The following is a 17,453-nucleotide window of genomic DNA, read 5'->3' on the forward strand; positions in this document are numbered from 1 at the left end:
TTCTGTGGTCACAAATCATAACATTTCTGCAGAACGAAAATCTCCTTTATGAAACCCAACACTGATTTCATACACAGAGATCTCGCAAATCACAGCTCGCTCTGTTTGTCTATGAAATTCAGAATGCCATAGATAAAGATGCCTAGGTCGATGTGGTGTTCCTTGGCTCCGTTCAGTACAGTTTTGCACTGTCATTTAGTGAATGAAGTATGAGCTTAACAGCTTATAGTACCAGATTTGTGACTGGATTCAGGACTTTCTAGGAGATAAAATGCATTATGTTATTCTGAATGGGACAAAATCAACAGATTTAAAGGTAATATAGAGAAGATCCAATGAAGTGTGGCACACTTCATCATAGGATCATTTAGATAGCACGAAAGCATTACAGATTTCAACAAATTCTAGTGGCAGCCACTATGAGAGATTTGTTAAAGTTCTGAGAGTGTACATTTGAGGAAAAGTCAGGCAGCACATTAATTCATCCCACATGTGTTTTGCAAAATAACCATGACAAGAAAATCAGAGAAAGTAGAACTCATATGGAAGTTTACTATAATCGTTCTTCTTGTGCATTATTTACAAATGGAACATGGAAGGGTGAAAATGATAGAAGATGTACACTGATCAGCCAGAACGTGATGACCACCAACCTACCATCGATATAAATCCATCCAGGTGATAGCAGGATCACCTGGCAAGAAATGACTGCTGGTCAGACACACACACACACACACACACACACACACACACACACACACACACACACACACAGATCAGTGACCAAGCAGTCGGCCACCCCCACCCCCACCTAAAAAACAAACAAACCAACCAACCAACCCACACGCACACCCTAAGCACAGGTGCGCGCGCACACACACACACACACACACACACACACACACACACACACACACACACACACACGTAGAGGGCAAGTAGTATCAGTAAGCGTACCTTCCATGTGTAGAATGAGGAAGGCGTGCAATGTATCTGAGTTTGACTGAGGGGAGATTGTGATGGGCCGGAAGCTCGGCACAAGCACATCAGAAACTGCAGGCGTTGCCATGTGTTCAAATAGTGCTGTGATGAGTGTCTTCAACATGTGGTGAAACCATGTCCAGACATTGTGGGGTTGGGCGGGCACCCCTCATTACAGATGTCGGACATTGGCTGGGCAGACCGGTAAAACAGGATAGGTGGCGAACTGTGGTCTAACATCATACTTTAATGCTGGGCAGAGTGCAAGTGTGTCTCAACACACAGTGCACTGAAGACTTCTAACAATGGGCCTTCGCAGCTGACAATCAGTGCATGTGCCAATGTTAACACCACGACATTGGCAACTATGGCTGAAATAGGCACATGTCCATCGGGACTGGACATTGGCAGAGTGGCAGAGCATTGCATGATCTGATGAATCTCAATATCTTCATCATCGTGCTGATGGGATGGCATGAATCTGTCATCCTGCAGGAGAACAGCTCTTTGACGCATGTACTGCAGAACGTAGACAAGCTGCCAGCAGCTACATTATGCTCTGGGGAATATTCACGTGGGCATCCATGGATCCAGTGGAGTTCGTGCAAGGGACCATGATGGCCAAGAAGTGTTGTACACTGGTTGCAGACCATGTACAACCCTTCGCAATGACCGTGTTTCCCAATGGCAATGCCATTTTCTGGCAAGATAATGCACCATGTGATGGAGTGGTTTGTGGAACACATTGGTGAATTCCATTTGATCTGCTGGCCCCCCAATTCACCAGATCTGAACCCAGTTGAATGTGACATTAGAGCTCATCGCCCCCGTCCCAGGAATTTATGAGAATTAGGTGACTTGTGTGTGCAGTGCCAACTCCCTCCAGCGAACTACCAAGGCCTCATTGCCTCCATGCTACAATGCATCGTCATTGTTATCTGTGCCAAAGGTGTACATACGAGCTATTATGTAGGTGGTCATAATGTTCTGACTGACCAGTGTAGATGTAATTGTAGATCCCTCAATGTGACCTCTGCAATCACTGAAGGATCTGTGCCCGAAGCGGTTGTAGGATGACAATCTTGTGTTCCTCATACTCCATAGGCAATAACAGGATGCCTGCATTGAACCTTCAGTACAGTGAAAAGTATGTTTCAAAACTTGGCTTTGATCTCTTTGGTAGCTGCTCCAGGCACCCATACTTAACAGGCAGTAGTACATTGCAGTGTAGTGGGTCTCACTCTGTAGACTAGGCTACTTTTTGAGCAGTAATAGAGAATTCTTCTATAGTACACCATATTCTGATGTCTGTTAAAGATAGACTACCAGCTGCTTGCCAGACTCACTATTGGGGCCATAGGATATACAGTCCAGTCAATATTTCCATGTTGAGAGGTGGTCTTGGAATAGATGTTCTACTGGAGGTTGCTCAAGAATAAAGTCTATCTATTGAACCATTGTGCTATCTTTACCAAAAGCATAGGCTGTAGTCTGAAGAGAGAAATGAGCAGCTTGTGATCCATAATTATTTGAAATTTAATTCTATAGAGTTTCAGTATATGTGAAATTTCTTAACTCTCTTATCATCCTGATGCCGTCTTCTCTAAAATTAATTTGAGTCAGTAGTAACATATTTTAATCGAAAGTAGTTGGGTAGCATGTGCCATCAGAATTTTTATATGATAGTCAGCACTGAAGTCATGCTGTGAGTTACCAGTAGGAATTGTGACCCATTGATCAGGTGCAAGTGTGGCCTGTCAGGAAGAAGATTTGAGACTTTTATTTGTAATAAATTTATTGTAATAATTTACCTTGACTGAGGAGAATTTGAATTTCTTTTAAGTTCTTGGTTGCTGATAAGTTGTCTATTGCTGTAACATGCTAGGGTATGGGCTTAAGCCTCTCCGTGCTTTATATGTGGCCTATGTGTATAACACTCAGCTTAAAGAAACTGCATTTATCCAGCTTGCAGCATAAGCCACTGGTTTACAGCCACTGAAATACTATTCTTGACTTGCAGTGCCTGTTACAGTAATGTTGTCAAGGTAGTCAGCACAGTAAATGGTATCCTTTATTAATTGCTCCAGATAATTTTAAAATGTGTAAAATATGTTGAGAGGAGCTCTTGCAACCCAAAATGCAAATGATTACACCGATACATTTGAGATGGTTTCTTTTGTATTTTCTTTATCTTCGCATCAGGGGGCAGTTGTAAATATGGATCAGTCCAATTGATTTGTTTGGAAATTCTTTCATGCAAGGTGTCAGTTGCAGATCAGTGTTGGGCTGGTTGTCTATAGCAGCTTTGAAATCACCACAAATTCTTATTGCACTGTTTAGTCTTTTATTACCACCAGCACAACCCACTGGCTGGAATAAATATGTGATATAACCCCCCCCCCCCCCCCCCCATGCCTTGTAGCCTACCCAACTCCACCTTAACTGCTTCATGCACTGTACAAGACATGCCCTACTAAAACATGGCTATATGGATGACTGTAGAGAAACGAGGGCAAAAATGTAAAATGGGATTCTCTGGACACCACTTTAATGCAGGCCTCAATCTGGAAACCAAACACTGTAAAGATATCTAGGGAAAACAGTTTATTTCTACTGGCAAAGCTACAATAATAAATATTAGTTTTCTACAAATATGCGTTTAGCTACCCAAGTGGGTGATTTGATCCCACAGTGGAATAGCATGATAGCCGTATGACACCACTCATTGCAGCATTTTATGGTGATTTGGAGAATCAATGTGTCGTCATTAATTAATTACACAGTTTTTCACATGTCAGCTTGAAATTCCTTATTCTCTCCATTAATGCAAAGGTTGCTTAGGTTTTTCTCTGCTGTCTTGAATGCTGGCATCATCTGCCAATACTGCTGGGAGGCTGAAATCTACTGTTGCCATCTGCTTATACTTCTTGCAAGATGAACACGTAATGTCACGGTGTGGGCATTGCCTGTGCTTGTGAAGATGAGAACTTTCCGAGAAAGGTGATCACTGACATCTGGTTTATCTCTTGACTGCAACTGATGGCAAACCGTGTACTCTTTGTTGTGAGTAACTATTGATGCTGGTGAGATCAAATCACCAAATACTTTTTTAAATGCTGTCAGCATATTTTCCCATGACTGAGTGTCTACTACAGAAGACAATAATGAGCTGTTGTCAGTGTGTAAGGGATAAGATGTTGGTGATTCTTGTATATTTGTAAATTTCAGAATTATTGCTCTTTTTGCTGCCGATTCTGCTTCCAAAGATTGAACTCATTTAAAAATGTCACTTAGTTGTGGACCCGAAGTGCTTCAGACTTTAGCACGGACCTCATGATCTTGTGCCAAACACACCAACACATCTTATATCTGTGATTCCTCATAAGATATTTCAAAAGACTGACATTTAAAATTGCATGGCCATTTGAATTCTTGTAGATGGCATACCTAGGCTGAATAGGATTGACCCACTATCTTTACGGCAGTGATTGAATTGATATCTAATGATGACAATGTAAGGTTGGCAAACTGCAATTATCAGTGAATGTTAGGCTACTGGAGTCTATAAGAAGCTTTAACGTGACCATTATGTCAAACAAATCACAACTAGAGGACACTGAAAATCTTTGAGTTGTCAGAGCTTGCAAACAAAGGTGATGGTGGAACAGGTGCCACGTTCTGCTGCTTTAGGTGCTTCAACAGGAGCTCATACTCCTGTTTTTGCTGTTCCTGCTGTTGTTGCAGTGTTAATTCCTACTACCACAGCTCCAAAATCCCAGGAACCTTAACAAAGTAAGTGATCATCCATACGGGGGTTGAAGCCCCATCACAATTTTAATATTACATGGTGTCTTCACTAGTGACACATGAGTGTTACTAGCCTTACATGAGTGACAGAAGAACAGGCATGCTGTGAACTTTCACAAGCCTGAGTTTTGTACAATTGTCAGGAACAAACAAATAATCTTATACACTTTGCTAGCCAATATATGAACTGAAACTGGAGCCAAGTTTATTGTGGGCTTAAGAATAACAGTCCAGTAGTAAACCACCAGAAATCCAGAAACACAACATGGTGATTGTAGTAAGACTGTGCACACCCCATGACTGAACACTTCTCTCACAGGAACAGAAACTGCTTTATTCACTGCCCACTGACATGGCCTGTGGCGGAGGCATCTACCAGGGTGAGGTGTGTCAAACAAGTGCCTTGCCCAGCTAACATAGTCTGTGATAGTCGGATCTATGTTAGCTTCCCCATCGCAGTCCAGCAAGGTTACCAAACAGTGTATCAAAATAAGTATTGGGAGAAAGTGTCCCACAGGAAACAAGATACTGTATGAAATATTAGTTACACTCTCCACCTCTGATACTAATACTATCAAGTTTCTGCAGCAATAGGATATGGTCTATGATGCCAAAGGCCTTGACAGAACAAGGCATATGCCAGTTACTTTTTCTCCACTATCAAGCTGTTTGGAGCAATTCACTTAGAAATTCAAAAATTGCTGTTTCTGTTGATCGCCTTTTTCAAAAACCTTGTTGGACTGTTGATAAATATGTTGCACTTTTCTATAAAATCTAGCAACCTCTTATGAAAAATTTCTCTTATCTTATGTTTGTGGCCCGTAGATGAAATGTACATTGGCGGCAGTAGAATCGTGCACTCAGTTGCGTATCCGTCAGTGAGGTTGATGAGTCATGATATGGAATGTGTGTGTCTCTCTCTCATAAAGTAATACCTAAATATGTACATGTCACTGTAAACAGTATGTCACCTGCAACACAACATGCTAAGCTTAGAGCAGAAGTGGGCTGGCTAAAACATGAAATTAAATATCTAATTTTCAAGATGGACATGCTCATCCTTGAACTTTCGTCTTGAACTAGCGAATGATATAAATATCTCAGAAATATTTATAGACATCATTAACAGAATCCAATGCCACACAGAAACTCTAATGGAAATAAAGTAGGGAAAATAACAACAAAAACTACTCCCACTTATAAAAAATAACACACCAGCTAATGTTAGAAATGGTAGGCAAACAAACCACACATTGCAGATATGACTGGTCAACCACACTGACATGCAAGTCAGAAAACAAGAACTAAAGATGCTAGAAAGACGACCTAAATACAATGTCAACACACAAGTTGCATGCAAGCAGTGGAGAATCTGATAACAGGAAATGAGTACATAATGAAACTACAAGAGAGGAACAACAGCTCTAATTTCAATGCAGGACTAACAGCAGAGGAAATCAGATGTCTAATAGAGGAAAACAAAAATAACATGTTGACAGGAATAAAAAGTGAGAAAGAAAAAATATCCAGTTAAATAATAGATAGTCTTAGATGTAACAGAGCTTTCATCACAAAATTGGGCAATAGCAACATCATTCTTCCTGCACACCGTTCGTGGAAGGAACAGGAAAGGGGGTAAATAAATGTGGTGCAGGAAGTACCCTCTATTACACACTGTAAGGTGACTTGCGAGGTACAGATGTCAACACATTTATTAACTCTTTCTCTGCAAAATCTTTAAAACGTAACGCAATGTTTTACTTAATTTTATGCATCACAGAAACTATGGTGTATAATAAAAAGAAATTCAGTCCTTTATCAAGCAAAGAAATCAGACTGTAAGATGTGCAAAATCAAATTTTTCATCTGATAGGTTTTTAAAATCAGATTATAAGTATTTCATAGTAGCCAGTAAGTTCGTATGGACAGAACTGAGCATGTCATGGGTGACAAACCATCGAATATAAAAACCAATAATTCAAGAACAAAATGAGATATCATTCTGCTCTCTGTTTTAAATGAAATTTCGATATCTTATCTACATTTCATTCCCTGCAATGTATGAGCTAAGATTAACCCTATGCAAATTCTAAGCAATACATTTTTACATTTGCAAAACCTTTAAAACTTCACACAATGTTTACTTAATTTAATTCAGCACAGTAGCTATGATGGATAACAAAAAGAAATTGGTTCTTTGTCAAGGCAAGATATAAGGCTGTAAGATGTGCAAAAATCAAATTTCTTCACTTAACAATTTTAGAAAAATCAAGTGTTAAGTATTTCATATCAGCCGGAACATCATCTCTCAGCTCAGGCACCAGCATTCTGTGAGCTGTACAGACATAACAAAAGATGCCTCAGTGCAGAATGCAGAGAGCAAATCTGTAGCATCAAAAGGGTTGATCAGTAAATACACTTATTAAAATTACATGTCCCACAACTTTTTCTACACAGCCTGTAAAAATACCATTTTTGAGAGAAGTTCCCCCTGCAGTCTATGTAGCCTTGTTGCAAGAAAGCGTATTTAGATTTTGTAAACATTATTTCAGAAGCTGTCATTATAGCTATACATCTCAAGCACTACACTGAATTTTTTTGTAGCTTCGAATAGGTAGCACCGATGAGGGGATTTCCTACATCTAATATATTTAAGATGTATAAAGTGCTCTATCAGATAATAACTGAACTGTGATGGTACGTTCATTTTTGCTGTAGTTTGCAAATTATTGTTTTCCTCTGCTATTTTATAATGTTCACTCCATAAATCAACTTTGGTATCTTTGTTTTCCTATAATGTAACAGTGTGTTGCCCATCCTCACGAACATACACTGAAGTGCCAAAGAAATTGGCACAGGCACACATATTCAAATACAGAGATATGTAAACAGGCAGAATATGGCACTGCAGTCGGCAATGCCTACACAAGACAACAAGTGTCTGGTGCAGTTGTTAGATCGGTTACTGCTGCTACAGTGGCAAGTTATCAAGATTTAAGTGAGTTTGAACATGGTAGCGATGAAGTGAGGATTTTTCCTTACGACCATTTCACAAGAGTACCATGAATATCAGAAATCCGGTAAAATCAAATCTCTGACATCGCTACGGCTAGATAAAAATTCTGCAAGAATGGGACCAACGCCAACTGAAGTGAATTGTGCAGGGTGACAGAAGAGCAATCCTTCCACAAATAGCTGCAGATTTCAATGCTCGGCTATCAACAAGTGTCAGTGTGTGAACCATTCAACAAAACATTATCGATATGAGCTTTCGGAGCCGAAGGCACACTCGTGTACCCTTGTTGACTGCATGACACAAAGCTTCACGCCTCGCCTGGGCCTGTCAGCACCGACATTGGACTGTTGCTGACTGGAAACATGTTGCCTGGTCGGACAAGTCTCGTTTCAAATTGTATCAAGCTGACAGATGTGCACGGGTATGGAAACAACCTCTTGAATCGATGGACTGAGCAAGTCAGCAGGGGACTATTCAAGCTGGTGGAGGCTCTGTAATGATGGGGGGCATGTGCAGTTGGAATGATATGGAACCCCTGATACATTTAGATACAACTCTGACAGGTGACACATACGTAAACATCCTGTCTGATCACCTGCATCCATTCATGTCCATTGTGCATTCTGATGAACTTGGGCAATTCCGACAGGACAATGTGACATCCCACACATTCAGAATTGCTACAGAGTGGCTCCATGAACACACCTCTGAGTTTAAACACTTCCACTGGCCACCAAACTCCCCAGACATGAACATTATTGAGCATATCTGGGATGCCTTGCCACATGCTGTTCAGAAGATATCTCAACCCTCTCGTACTATTAAGGATTTAGGCACAGCCCTGCAGGATCCATGGTGTCGGTTCCCTCCAGCACTACTTCAGACATTAGTTGAGTCCATGCCAAGTTGTGTTGTGGCACTTCTGGGTGCTTGCAGGGACCCTACATGATATTAGGCAGGTGTACCAGTTCCTTTGGCTCTTCAGTGGATGTTTCAGCAGCTGTCAGCAATTCCTTGATTGTTTTGATTTCCTTCAAACATGGCTAAAGCATATTGAACGTGTATGTTCTTTAATTTAGGATTGAACAACAGGTCCCTTCCCTACACCTCACTCTTGCAAACGGATGTTACACACAGGACGCAGACACAAATTTGAATAATGCGAGGGGGGGGGGGGCATTGGCATGAGGAAAGTTTGAACACAGTTTGCCAACTTGTCGCTTGGCAGTCCAGCCCCGTAACCCCCTTTTTCCCCTCCATGCTTGATTTGTGTTCAGTTTTTGATGGGCTGTCCACTGGGCCATCTTACCATTAAATGTGAGAGGGGTGTGATGGGGAGTTTCCTTTGTTAGTAGAAATTTGTACAAGTGTTCGATGGGGTGCTGTCCTTGGCCCTTTCTTTTTCATTGTGACTGTCAATGACCTGTCCCATTTTGTATCACAGTCTGTCATCTCTATGCTGATGATACAACTGCACTTACTTTGCATCACGACATCCCAGCTCTTGATAAGACTATGCAAGAAACTCTTGGCCCTACATTAAATTGGTTTGCAGTCAGTTAACTTGTTTATAATCCAGACAAAACCCAAATGCTTATGTTAGGACTGTCTAAGAATGTAGATATTGATGCCAAATTCATTTGGGACGAGCATATCAACCAAATCTGTAAAAAGATCTCACAAGTGTCCTACATCATGTGGAAACAGAGAGATAAGGTCAGAAGGATTTATATCCATATGTCATATTTCATACTCTTTCAATCACATATATCATATGGTCTACTCATATAGGTAGATTCTCCTCATATCAGTAAGATTTTAAAAGAAAAAAAAAACTGTCCCTGTAATATGCAAGATTGATCCTCAAGAGCACTGTTGCTAGCTTTGTATCAGGCTTAGCATACTAACAGTGGTGAATCTGTGCATCTGTGAGTCTTCACTCTTTGTCAAGAACAACATTAAAGAATTTGTTATCAGGGAAACAATTCACAAACATAACACTAGAAATAAGTCATCCATTGACATCCCAAGGCACAGCCTAGCAATAACAGGAAACTCCTGTAAAGTGAACAGTCTCAAAATTTTTAACAAATTTCCTATCACTGCTCGATCCTTACCATATAAAAAATTCAAATTCAAATTATGTGACTGGCTAACAAAAAATCTGTGTTACAGTATAAAAGAGTTCTATGATATGGGCAAAAGATACTTCATTTGTACATGTAATATGAACATTAATTTTAATACTTTGATTGCAACTGTAACTAGGCATTGCTGAGGAATCCCATTCTGCTGTATGTGGTCAGTGGCAAATAAAGAATCTGAATCTGTGCTTTTCTTCTTAGTTTGCTGTGAATGTGTCACTTATTGATTGACTGTTTATGTAACATTGTAAGGCATATTTTTTCTGTGGTTGTGTGCTCAAAATTAAAACAATCCTATTTATTTTCAGGTGACAAGTTTGCTTCGGCGACATGAAAAAGTAAAAACGGCACTTCTGTCACCGACAGTGTATCCCTTTGTGTGGGTTATACTTAAATTATATACATCCGTTTTTATGGGTTACTCCTTAGTGCCATTCGCCCTACTTTCATTTGGTCGGTGGTTTGATGTGTACACATCTCTATATTTTTGTGGTCATATTGGCTTCCTTTCATTGATACTTCTGTGCAGGCTTCTACAGTTGATACACATTTAGCACAGGTAACACACTTTGTATTTCTTTATATTTAAGAGTGCCAGGCTAAATGTTCTCAGTTCTCTTAGAAGTACTGAAATGTTATTGTGAATTTCATGCGTGTGTACTGGATATATTTATATGTCATATGAGATCTTGTGTTGTGGTATGAAAACAAATTTAAGAAGGAGGGATAATTGCCTGTATTAAATGCATTATGCTCTGCGATAGACTTGAATTTTTGACAGGGAAAGAGCTTTTTGTTAAAATTTCTGTGTGCATCAGTTTTCTGACATTGAAAATATACTGTTCCATTTAAGTAAGCTGTTTAAACTACCCAAGTTTGAAATATGAAACTGTTGATAACAGGGTGCATAGAATGTAAACACATTCTTTGTTGCACACTTCCTCAGTTCCACTATTCTTTACCCATTATGGCATATTGTTTCTCATAATCTTCAGTGGGAGATAAAGTGTGTCTGTTATGTATCCATGGACTGTAGGAAACTCTGTATTAATCTCACTTGTTACTGAATTGGTAATGGCTTTTAACGTACTAGCTTTCAATTTGTCATTTTTGTTCAGCCATTTTGAAGAACAATTGTTAATGAGACTAGATCTGTCTACTCTCAGCTAAAGAATTGCCAAAGCACAATTAAACAAGTGTTTAGTATACGCCGAGTAACAAATAAGAAATTGCCTTTAAAGTGTTTAAATTTGATGATGAATTTAAGTTTGAAACGTGAGTTTCTTCGGAATGGGAAAGTAAATTTTTTGTTTTCTTTCATAACCTAATCCCAAAAAGTTATAGAAACCTCTCAAACTGTTTATTAATTATTTTTCAGAATGTCTTAATTTACCTTCAAGAAAGATTAAATTTTTTTTTCTTTGTTTATGTCTGTCTGAAATAACACTCCACATTCTCTGTACGGCTACTGATATGCTCCACTTTTCTGTCACGCTTTTTGCAAGAAAACGTATTTGCTGCATATATTCAGTTCTTTAATTCTAATTACACTTTAGCATTAGATCATTTCAACTTTATTAGTCGTTATCACCAAAAATAATTATATACACTGCTTAACAAGTTCAGAAGTGTTTTATAAATCTGGACAAGAAAAAGTAAACAGGTAAATGGTGGCATTCCATTGTCTCGGCAAACTGTGACAAGATATTTTCAGTGGGTGACATTTGTAGAACATGCTAGCCACAATAACAGTTGCACACCCTTTGTATGAAAGCAGATCAGATAGCAAGGACAATATGCTGTCTTGCGTTATCTTTTTGAAAGATAATGTAACTGAGACATTGAAGATAGAGCAAGACCTCTGGCATTAACTCATCAGAAATGTTATGGATGCTGTCCAAATTAAAGGGCTATTCAAAAGGAGGTGATAGCATTGTGTACCCAGTGGTACCCCATACCATCATGCCAAGTGTTGGCTTCAAATGATGATGACAGATGCAGTCTGGCAACATTAGTTCTCCTCGGAGCCACTGAACATGGATACGTCCATCCTGTTGCTGTAGATAGCATTGGGACTCATCTGAAAACTTTGCTGCCAATCCTGTATCCATTGTTGTTGTTGGCAAACACCCCCCCCCCCTCCTCCTCCTCTCCCCTGCCACCATGTTTGCAGTCCACTGTGTTCCAGATGTAGTCACACTGTTCAACCAGATATTTGTCTCACTGCAAACAATCACATTTCCTTCAACAGCTGTACAGTCCGGAATAGCTGAGTGAACATTGTCATTTGTGCAGTCCCTCCTGAATCCATAGACTCCATTGTTACATGACAGTCATAGATGTCAAGCAATGCAAGCAGCAATATCATGGGACTAAAAGCTGCACTCTTAATATGCTGTAATACTGCTGCTGTTGAATTCTGACGTATGTTGGTCAAAGTTTGTTTGTCTTATACGAATGATAACATGGTGTTCCTAACAAACAGCCAACATTCAAATGTGATTTCTGACTGGAAAACTCATTGTTTGATCATTCCTTATACACAGAATATAGACGCCACAACTCTTACTTAACCTCATGTGATTGCACTGAAATCCTAATAATTTGCATGTCTGAGTACGAAGTACTTCATGCCAATTTGACATTTGTTGCATGCCACCTTCACAGTGTTTCAATTTTAATAGCCAGTGGTACATGATTATCTTAGACACTGTGTACTCATTCTGACCAGTGAAGTAGAAATCAGTTAATTTAAAAACTTTTTTTTTTATATGTACCATGGATCTAAATCTGCAAAGCACAATTTCTGTCAGATGCTGAAAAATTGCTGTTTTATGATTTCTTTTTTTTTTTTACCATATTCTTTCGCTTTTAAATTTGCATTGCAAATCTCATTTGTAGATCTGAGAATGAGTATGGAAATAAATTATGTCCTCCCAGTTTTGATGCATATGCTTTGATAAAATGACCTGTTTTTGAAGCATTTCTGCTGTAGCAAAGAAACTGCAACCTACCTTCCAGATGCAACTTGTTATTGCAACCTGAACAGCATGTACTTTCTCTTTTCCATGTGTTGGTCTGTAATCTCTCAGTCTCCAAAGTCAGCAACTTTTGAAAGTTTTTCTTGTTTTATTTTAATGTTGGTGGCACCTGCCTATTCCAAAACATAGTGGCAGCTCCAGAAATATCTATCTGAAGTACGTATTTTATGCATTTAGAATGTGTCCATCTCCTGATTTGCTGGAGTAGTTTAACAGGATGCTGCAAGTCAAGTGACGTTTGAGAGTTTTGCAGATGATAGATCATATCCAGGCTAACAAAAGTAAAGAAGTGATTGAAGGTAACTATGGTTGGGATATTTCCAGCCTATCAAATTTAGGCTATCTCTGAATGACTCTGTGACTGATGTGTTTTGGTTAAGTGGCCATTAGAAACATTGGATTATTAATCTAAGTCCACCACTGCCATTTTCTGTTGTCCATATGAGTTTTCAGCCAAATTCATGTTGGACATAAGTAAACCTAATTTTTCTGCTTCTTACCATAAATACTCCATCTTCAGGGCAATCTAATCTAATTTGAAAGTTCCACATGTCATTAAAATTTTCCCTGTATGCTAATGTGAGTTTTAACCCTCTCTCAGCTTCTAATGTTACATGAGGACAGCTGTTTTCTCAGAGACAGGTGATATAGTGTTGTGCTGTCAGAGTTCCCTCACTCACTGCCAGCCACAACCTGAAGTCTTACTCAATTTGTTCCCCACACAACAACACCAGAAGTAACATCACAGTGCCTCTCCAAAACATTGGAAGAATCGGACCTCGGGTCGACACTATACTCACCGAAAAGGGTCATCTGGAATATTGCAGAACCACAATTCATCACGGAATACAATGCGACACCATTTGCAGCAGTTCATGCTTCCCGGTCATGGCATCAGTCCAGACACAGCCATTTGTGTTGTGTTGTTAATGGAAACCTACATATGGATCGGTAATTTCTTAGTCTAGCTGGTGCTAATCTCTGACCAATGGTGCAGGAAGTTCATTACTTGTTTTCAGGTGACAGTTGCAAATGTGAAGGGGCTACAATGTGTTTGGTGCATAATACGGTGATTCTGCCTTGTGGTGGTAAGATGTGGTTGACCGGGTAGGTGTATGAACTTGCATTGACATCTGGCCACATCTCCTGTGTGTTTCAGCTTTTTTTGTCAGGCAGTGCTATTACTATCAGAGATGTTGGTTTTTCATCAGGAAATCGTGAGTTTCACCTAACCTTAAAAAGTCTCCTCCATTTGCGTTCAACAGGTTATATGCTTTTTGAGCAGTTGCATCTGATGTTAAATGATACAGGGCTGATTTCTACAGCTGATCTACATCTACATATACATTTAGATGTAGCATGGCTGTTTTATTCTTAACAACTCTACAAGATTCCACCATGTACTGCAGGTCTGTGAGGCGGCAGGCAAACTTGTCACATAACTGATGAAGCCTCAAGTTTTGACCTCTATTCAGCTCAAGGCAAGAGACCTCATTTCCGGAAACAGTTTTACAATTTCAACATAAAAATTATACATCTATGTGTCTGTTAAATTATGTTTCAGTTATACATGTAAAATAATGCAAAATACTTCATCATGTAATAGGTTATTCTGCTGCAACTACAGGCTTCTGTTGTAGCTCTGTTGCCACCTTTATGCATACAGTGATCTGCTACTAAATATGACAGATGTTTCAAAAACTTTCTTATTTGCAAATGACGTAAACACCATTGCGAAATGTGGTGAGTGTGGTGTAAACAACTTAGGAAATGGGTAGTACAGAACATGAGGTTATGGTGTACAGGAAATAGAGTATTGTTTAATAGCAACAAAATGCAGTGTGTGCAGTTTCTGATACAGATGTCCAGTGAAAGTAAACATTTGTCACAGGCTGATCAGGTATTGATTTATTCTGTATGAGAACCACAGCCGCAGTTAGTCCAAAGAAAGACATCACCTACACCAGGCTGCGTGGTAAAATAAGTACTTTGTGACATAATAAGGGTGATGATTGTTATTATGAATGAATTTGCACTTGCTCTCAATGTCTATTCCTGGAGATGGTACTTTTGGGTTGCCCTCTATGTGCACTTTAAATTAAAAATGATAAATAAATTTGCACCCAATACTATTAACCAGCAAGACAATTGTAACTAGGTTGTATTGTAGGTGGAAAATATGTAAAATAACTATCCACAGTGTAATATTTAAATTTTCAGTAAATAATGTTTACTGTCGTAGCCTGTGAATTCACAGACTAGTGAAACCAAGTACTCCGTTAAGTGGTTTAGAAAGTGGCTTGTGCCCCCAATGTAGCATTTAGTTAACTTGCTATATAAATATTAAATTAAAACTGCTGGAAGAAACACACTGTGTTATGAGCCAAACGTTAAACGAAAATAAATCATGTACCAACTCATACCTAAATTCAGTCTAACCAAAATATTCTAAATCCGACTCAGGCAAACTGTGTCAAAGTCCAAGCTCAGTGCACCCAGCATTTCTGCGATACCCATGGACCTTCTCAGCTAGACCATTCTTTACCAAAGAACCCAACACATCCCACGAGCTATCTGATCCTGAAATCTAAACACATCCCCATAGGTGAGGTTATGAAAACCCATCCTTGGCAGACCAATCTCACACAACAGAAAACTAATCAGGACAGAGACAAACACATGTGCAGCTGTCTGCCCCCCCTCTCTACCCCCTCCCCCTCTCTCTCCCTCCCCCCCTCCCCCTCCCCCCCCCCCCCTCTCGCTCTCTCTCTCTCTCTCTCTCTCTCTCTCTCTCTCTCTCTCTCTCTCTCTCTCTCAATTACAATAAAATCACATTTACAATAAACATACATACAAAATAAAAGACCGAAAAACTTAACTTCTATCTATGTAGAAACTGGCTACCAACTTTTCACCAGCATGTGAACCTTGGAAACAAATGTGCTTTCAATTGGTGCCAGCATTAAATCACTACATCTGTAATTGATGTTACCAGCATATTTGGCAAGCAAGTCTTGACCCCAACAAAATATTTGTACACAGATTTAGCACCAAAAAAATCTGTGCACCTATTTGACTCCGCCAACTTTTACCTCAAAGATAGCTTCACTTTTGATCAACCTATTGTGCCCTCCAGTAACCGTCTTAATTTTTACACCCCTAACCAAATATGCAACAACATTGTCATTATTTAAATGATAAAAATGACTCTGAAACACAACTTGCATCTCCCTTTGTAGACCAGACAGTTAATTACTGCATCATTAACCACAACATTTATAATAAGCTGCACCTTTTCTACATATTCTTTCCGTAGTTTTATCTGTACCAACGGATCACTCACAGTCTGTACCAACAGATCACTCACAGTCTCTGTATTGATTTATATGATGTCGACTGTTATAGTGTTTGGAGGTGCATCATCATCATCTTCTTCATTAAATATCACATCGAAAGCAGCAAAAAAACTCTGGCTGACTTTTGCTCAATCCACAGTTTTCTTGCTACTTTAAATTTTTAGTTTCCCACCTATTTGGTAACAACCTACTTTCAAATCTGGCCTGTGGAATATAATCACTCATCTGGATCTTGCACTCTTCTTTACTGAGCCAATCAGAACACAAATCATCAATAATAACTTATTTTAACCTCATCCTAGCTGTCTGCAGTGCTTAAATTACTATTAAATATGCACTCATCAGACCCTATTGTGCCACTCACTCTGTCTGTAATAATAGTTACTGCAGCTCCTTGCTGTTCAGCAAATAAAACTTCAGCGCTCACACAAGGCTCTTTGCAATCTTGACCACTGCTGCCTTTGCCAAGACAGGTTCCTTTAACTGTATGCTGGCAGCACAAACATCTAACAGCAGAACTGTTTCAGCCCAGTACACAAACAAATTAACATTGTCTTCACTGTTTGTTGCTGTTAATGTTTCCTTGCTCTTACTGTCCAGCTCTAGTGCTGCTGAACTCCATCATCATCATCATCATCCTCTCAAGATTCCCAGTTCAATAAAACATTTGAATCGACATGTACAGATTCAGTTCTCCGCCTCCATCTCTTTCTAAATTTACAATTGTGCTGCCTCCAGTGTCTCCACAATACTTCACATCCCTATACTGTATCCGTGTTGAACATTGATTTCCCTATGATCATTAATATCATTGAGCCTTCTCATAAACTCATCTTTGATCCTGTTTCTGTCATATCAAGTCCTCCCTTCATGGACCACAATCTAGTTTCCTGGCTGCTGCCACTGATTATTCCCATTTTGCTGCCCATTATTGCATTTTCTATTATTTTCTGGCCCTCTATGCTTGGCTGATTTCCACGGTTGTGGGAATTCAGCTGGAAATTATTAATATCATGTTGGAAGTGCTCCTGGTCAGCATACCGCCAGTTCCTATCTCTCCAGCTGTTCCCATTAATCCTTGCATTACAGGTCCCAGTGTTCTGGTAAT

General features: G+C 39.4%; 1 protein-coding gene across 1 annotated transcript in view; it reads left to right on the top strand.

The window, feature by feature from the left end:
• The window catches only part of LOC124555052 (lysophospholipid acyltransferase 5), a 179,151-nt gene that overhangs the window by 150,058 nt on the left and 11,640 nt on the right, over nucleotides 1-17,453 (top strand). Inside the window, exon 10 of the mRNA XM_047128825.1 lies at nucleotides 10,257-10,507. Within this exon, the coding sequence (XP_046984781.1) occupies nucleotides 10,257-10,502 (246 nt within the window). The 3' untranslated portion in view covers nucleotides 10,503-10,507. The remainder of the gene's footprint in view (nucleotides 1-10,256; nucleotides 10,508-17,453) is intronic.

This window comes from Schistocerca americana, chromosome X, assembly GCF_021461395.2.
Source record: "Schistocerca americana isolate TAMUIC-IGC-003095 chromosome X, iqSchAmer2.1, whole genome shotgun sequence".
Taxonomy (NCBI): Eukaryota; Metazoa; Arthropoda; class Insecta; order Orthoptera; family Acrididae; genus Schistocerca; species Schistocerca americana.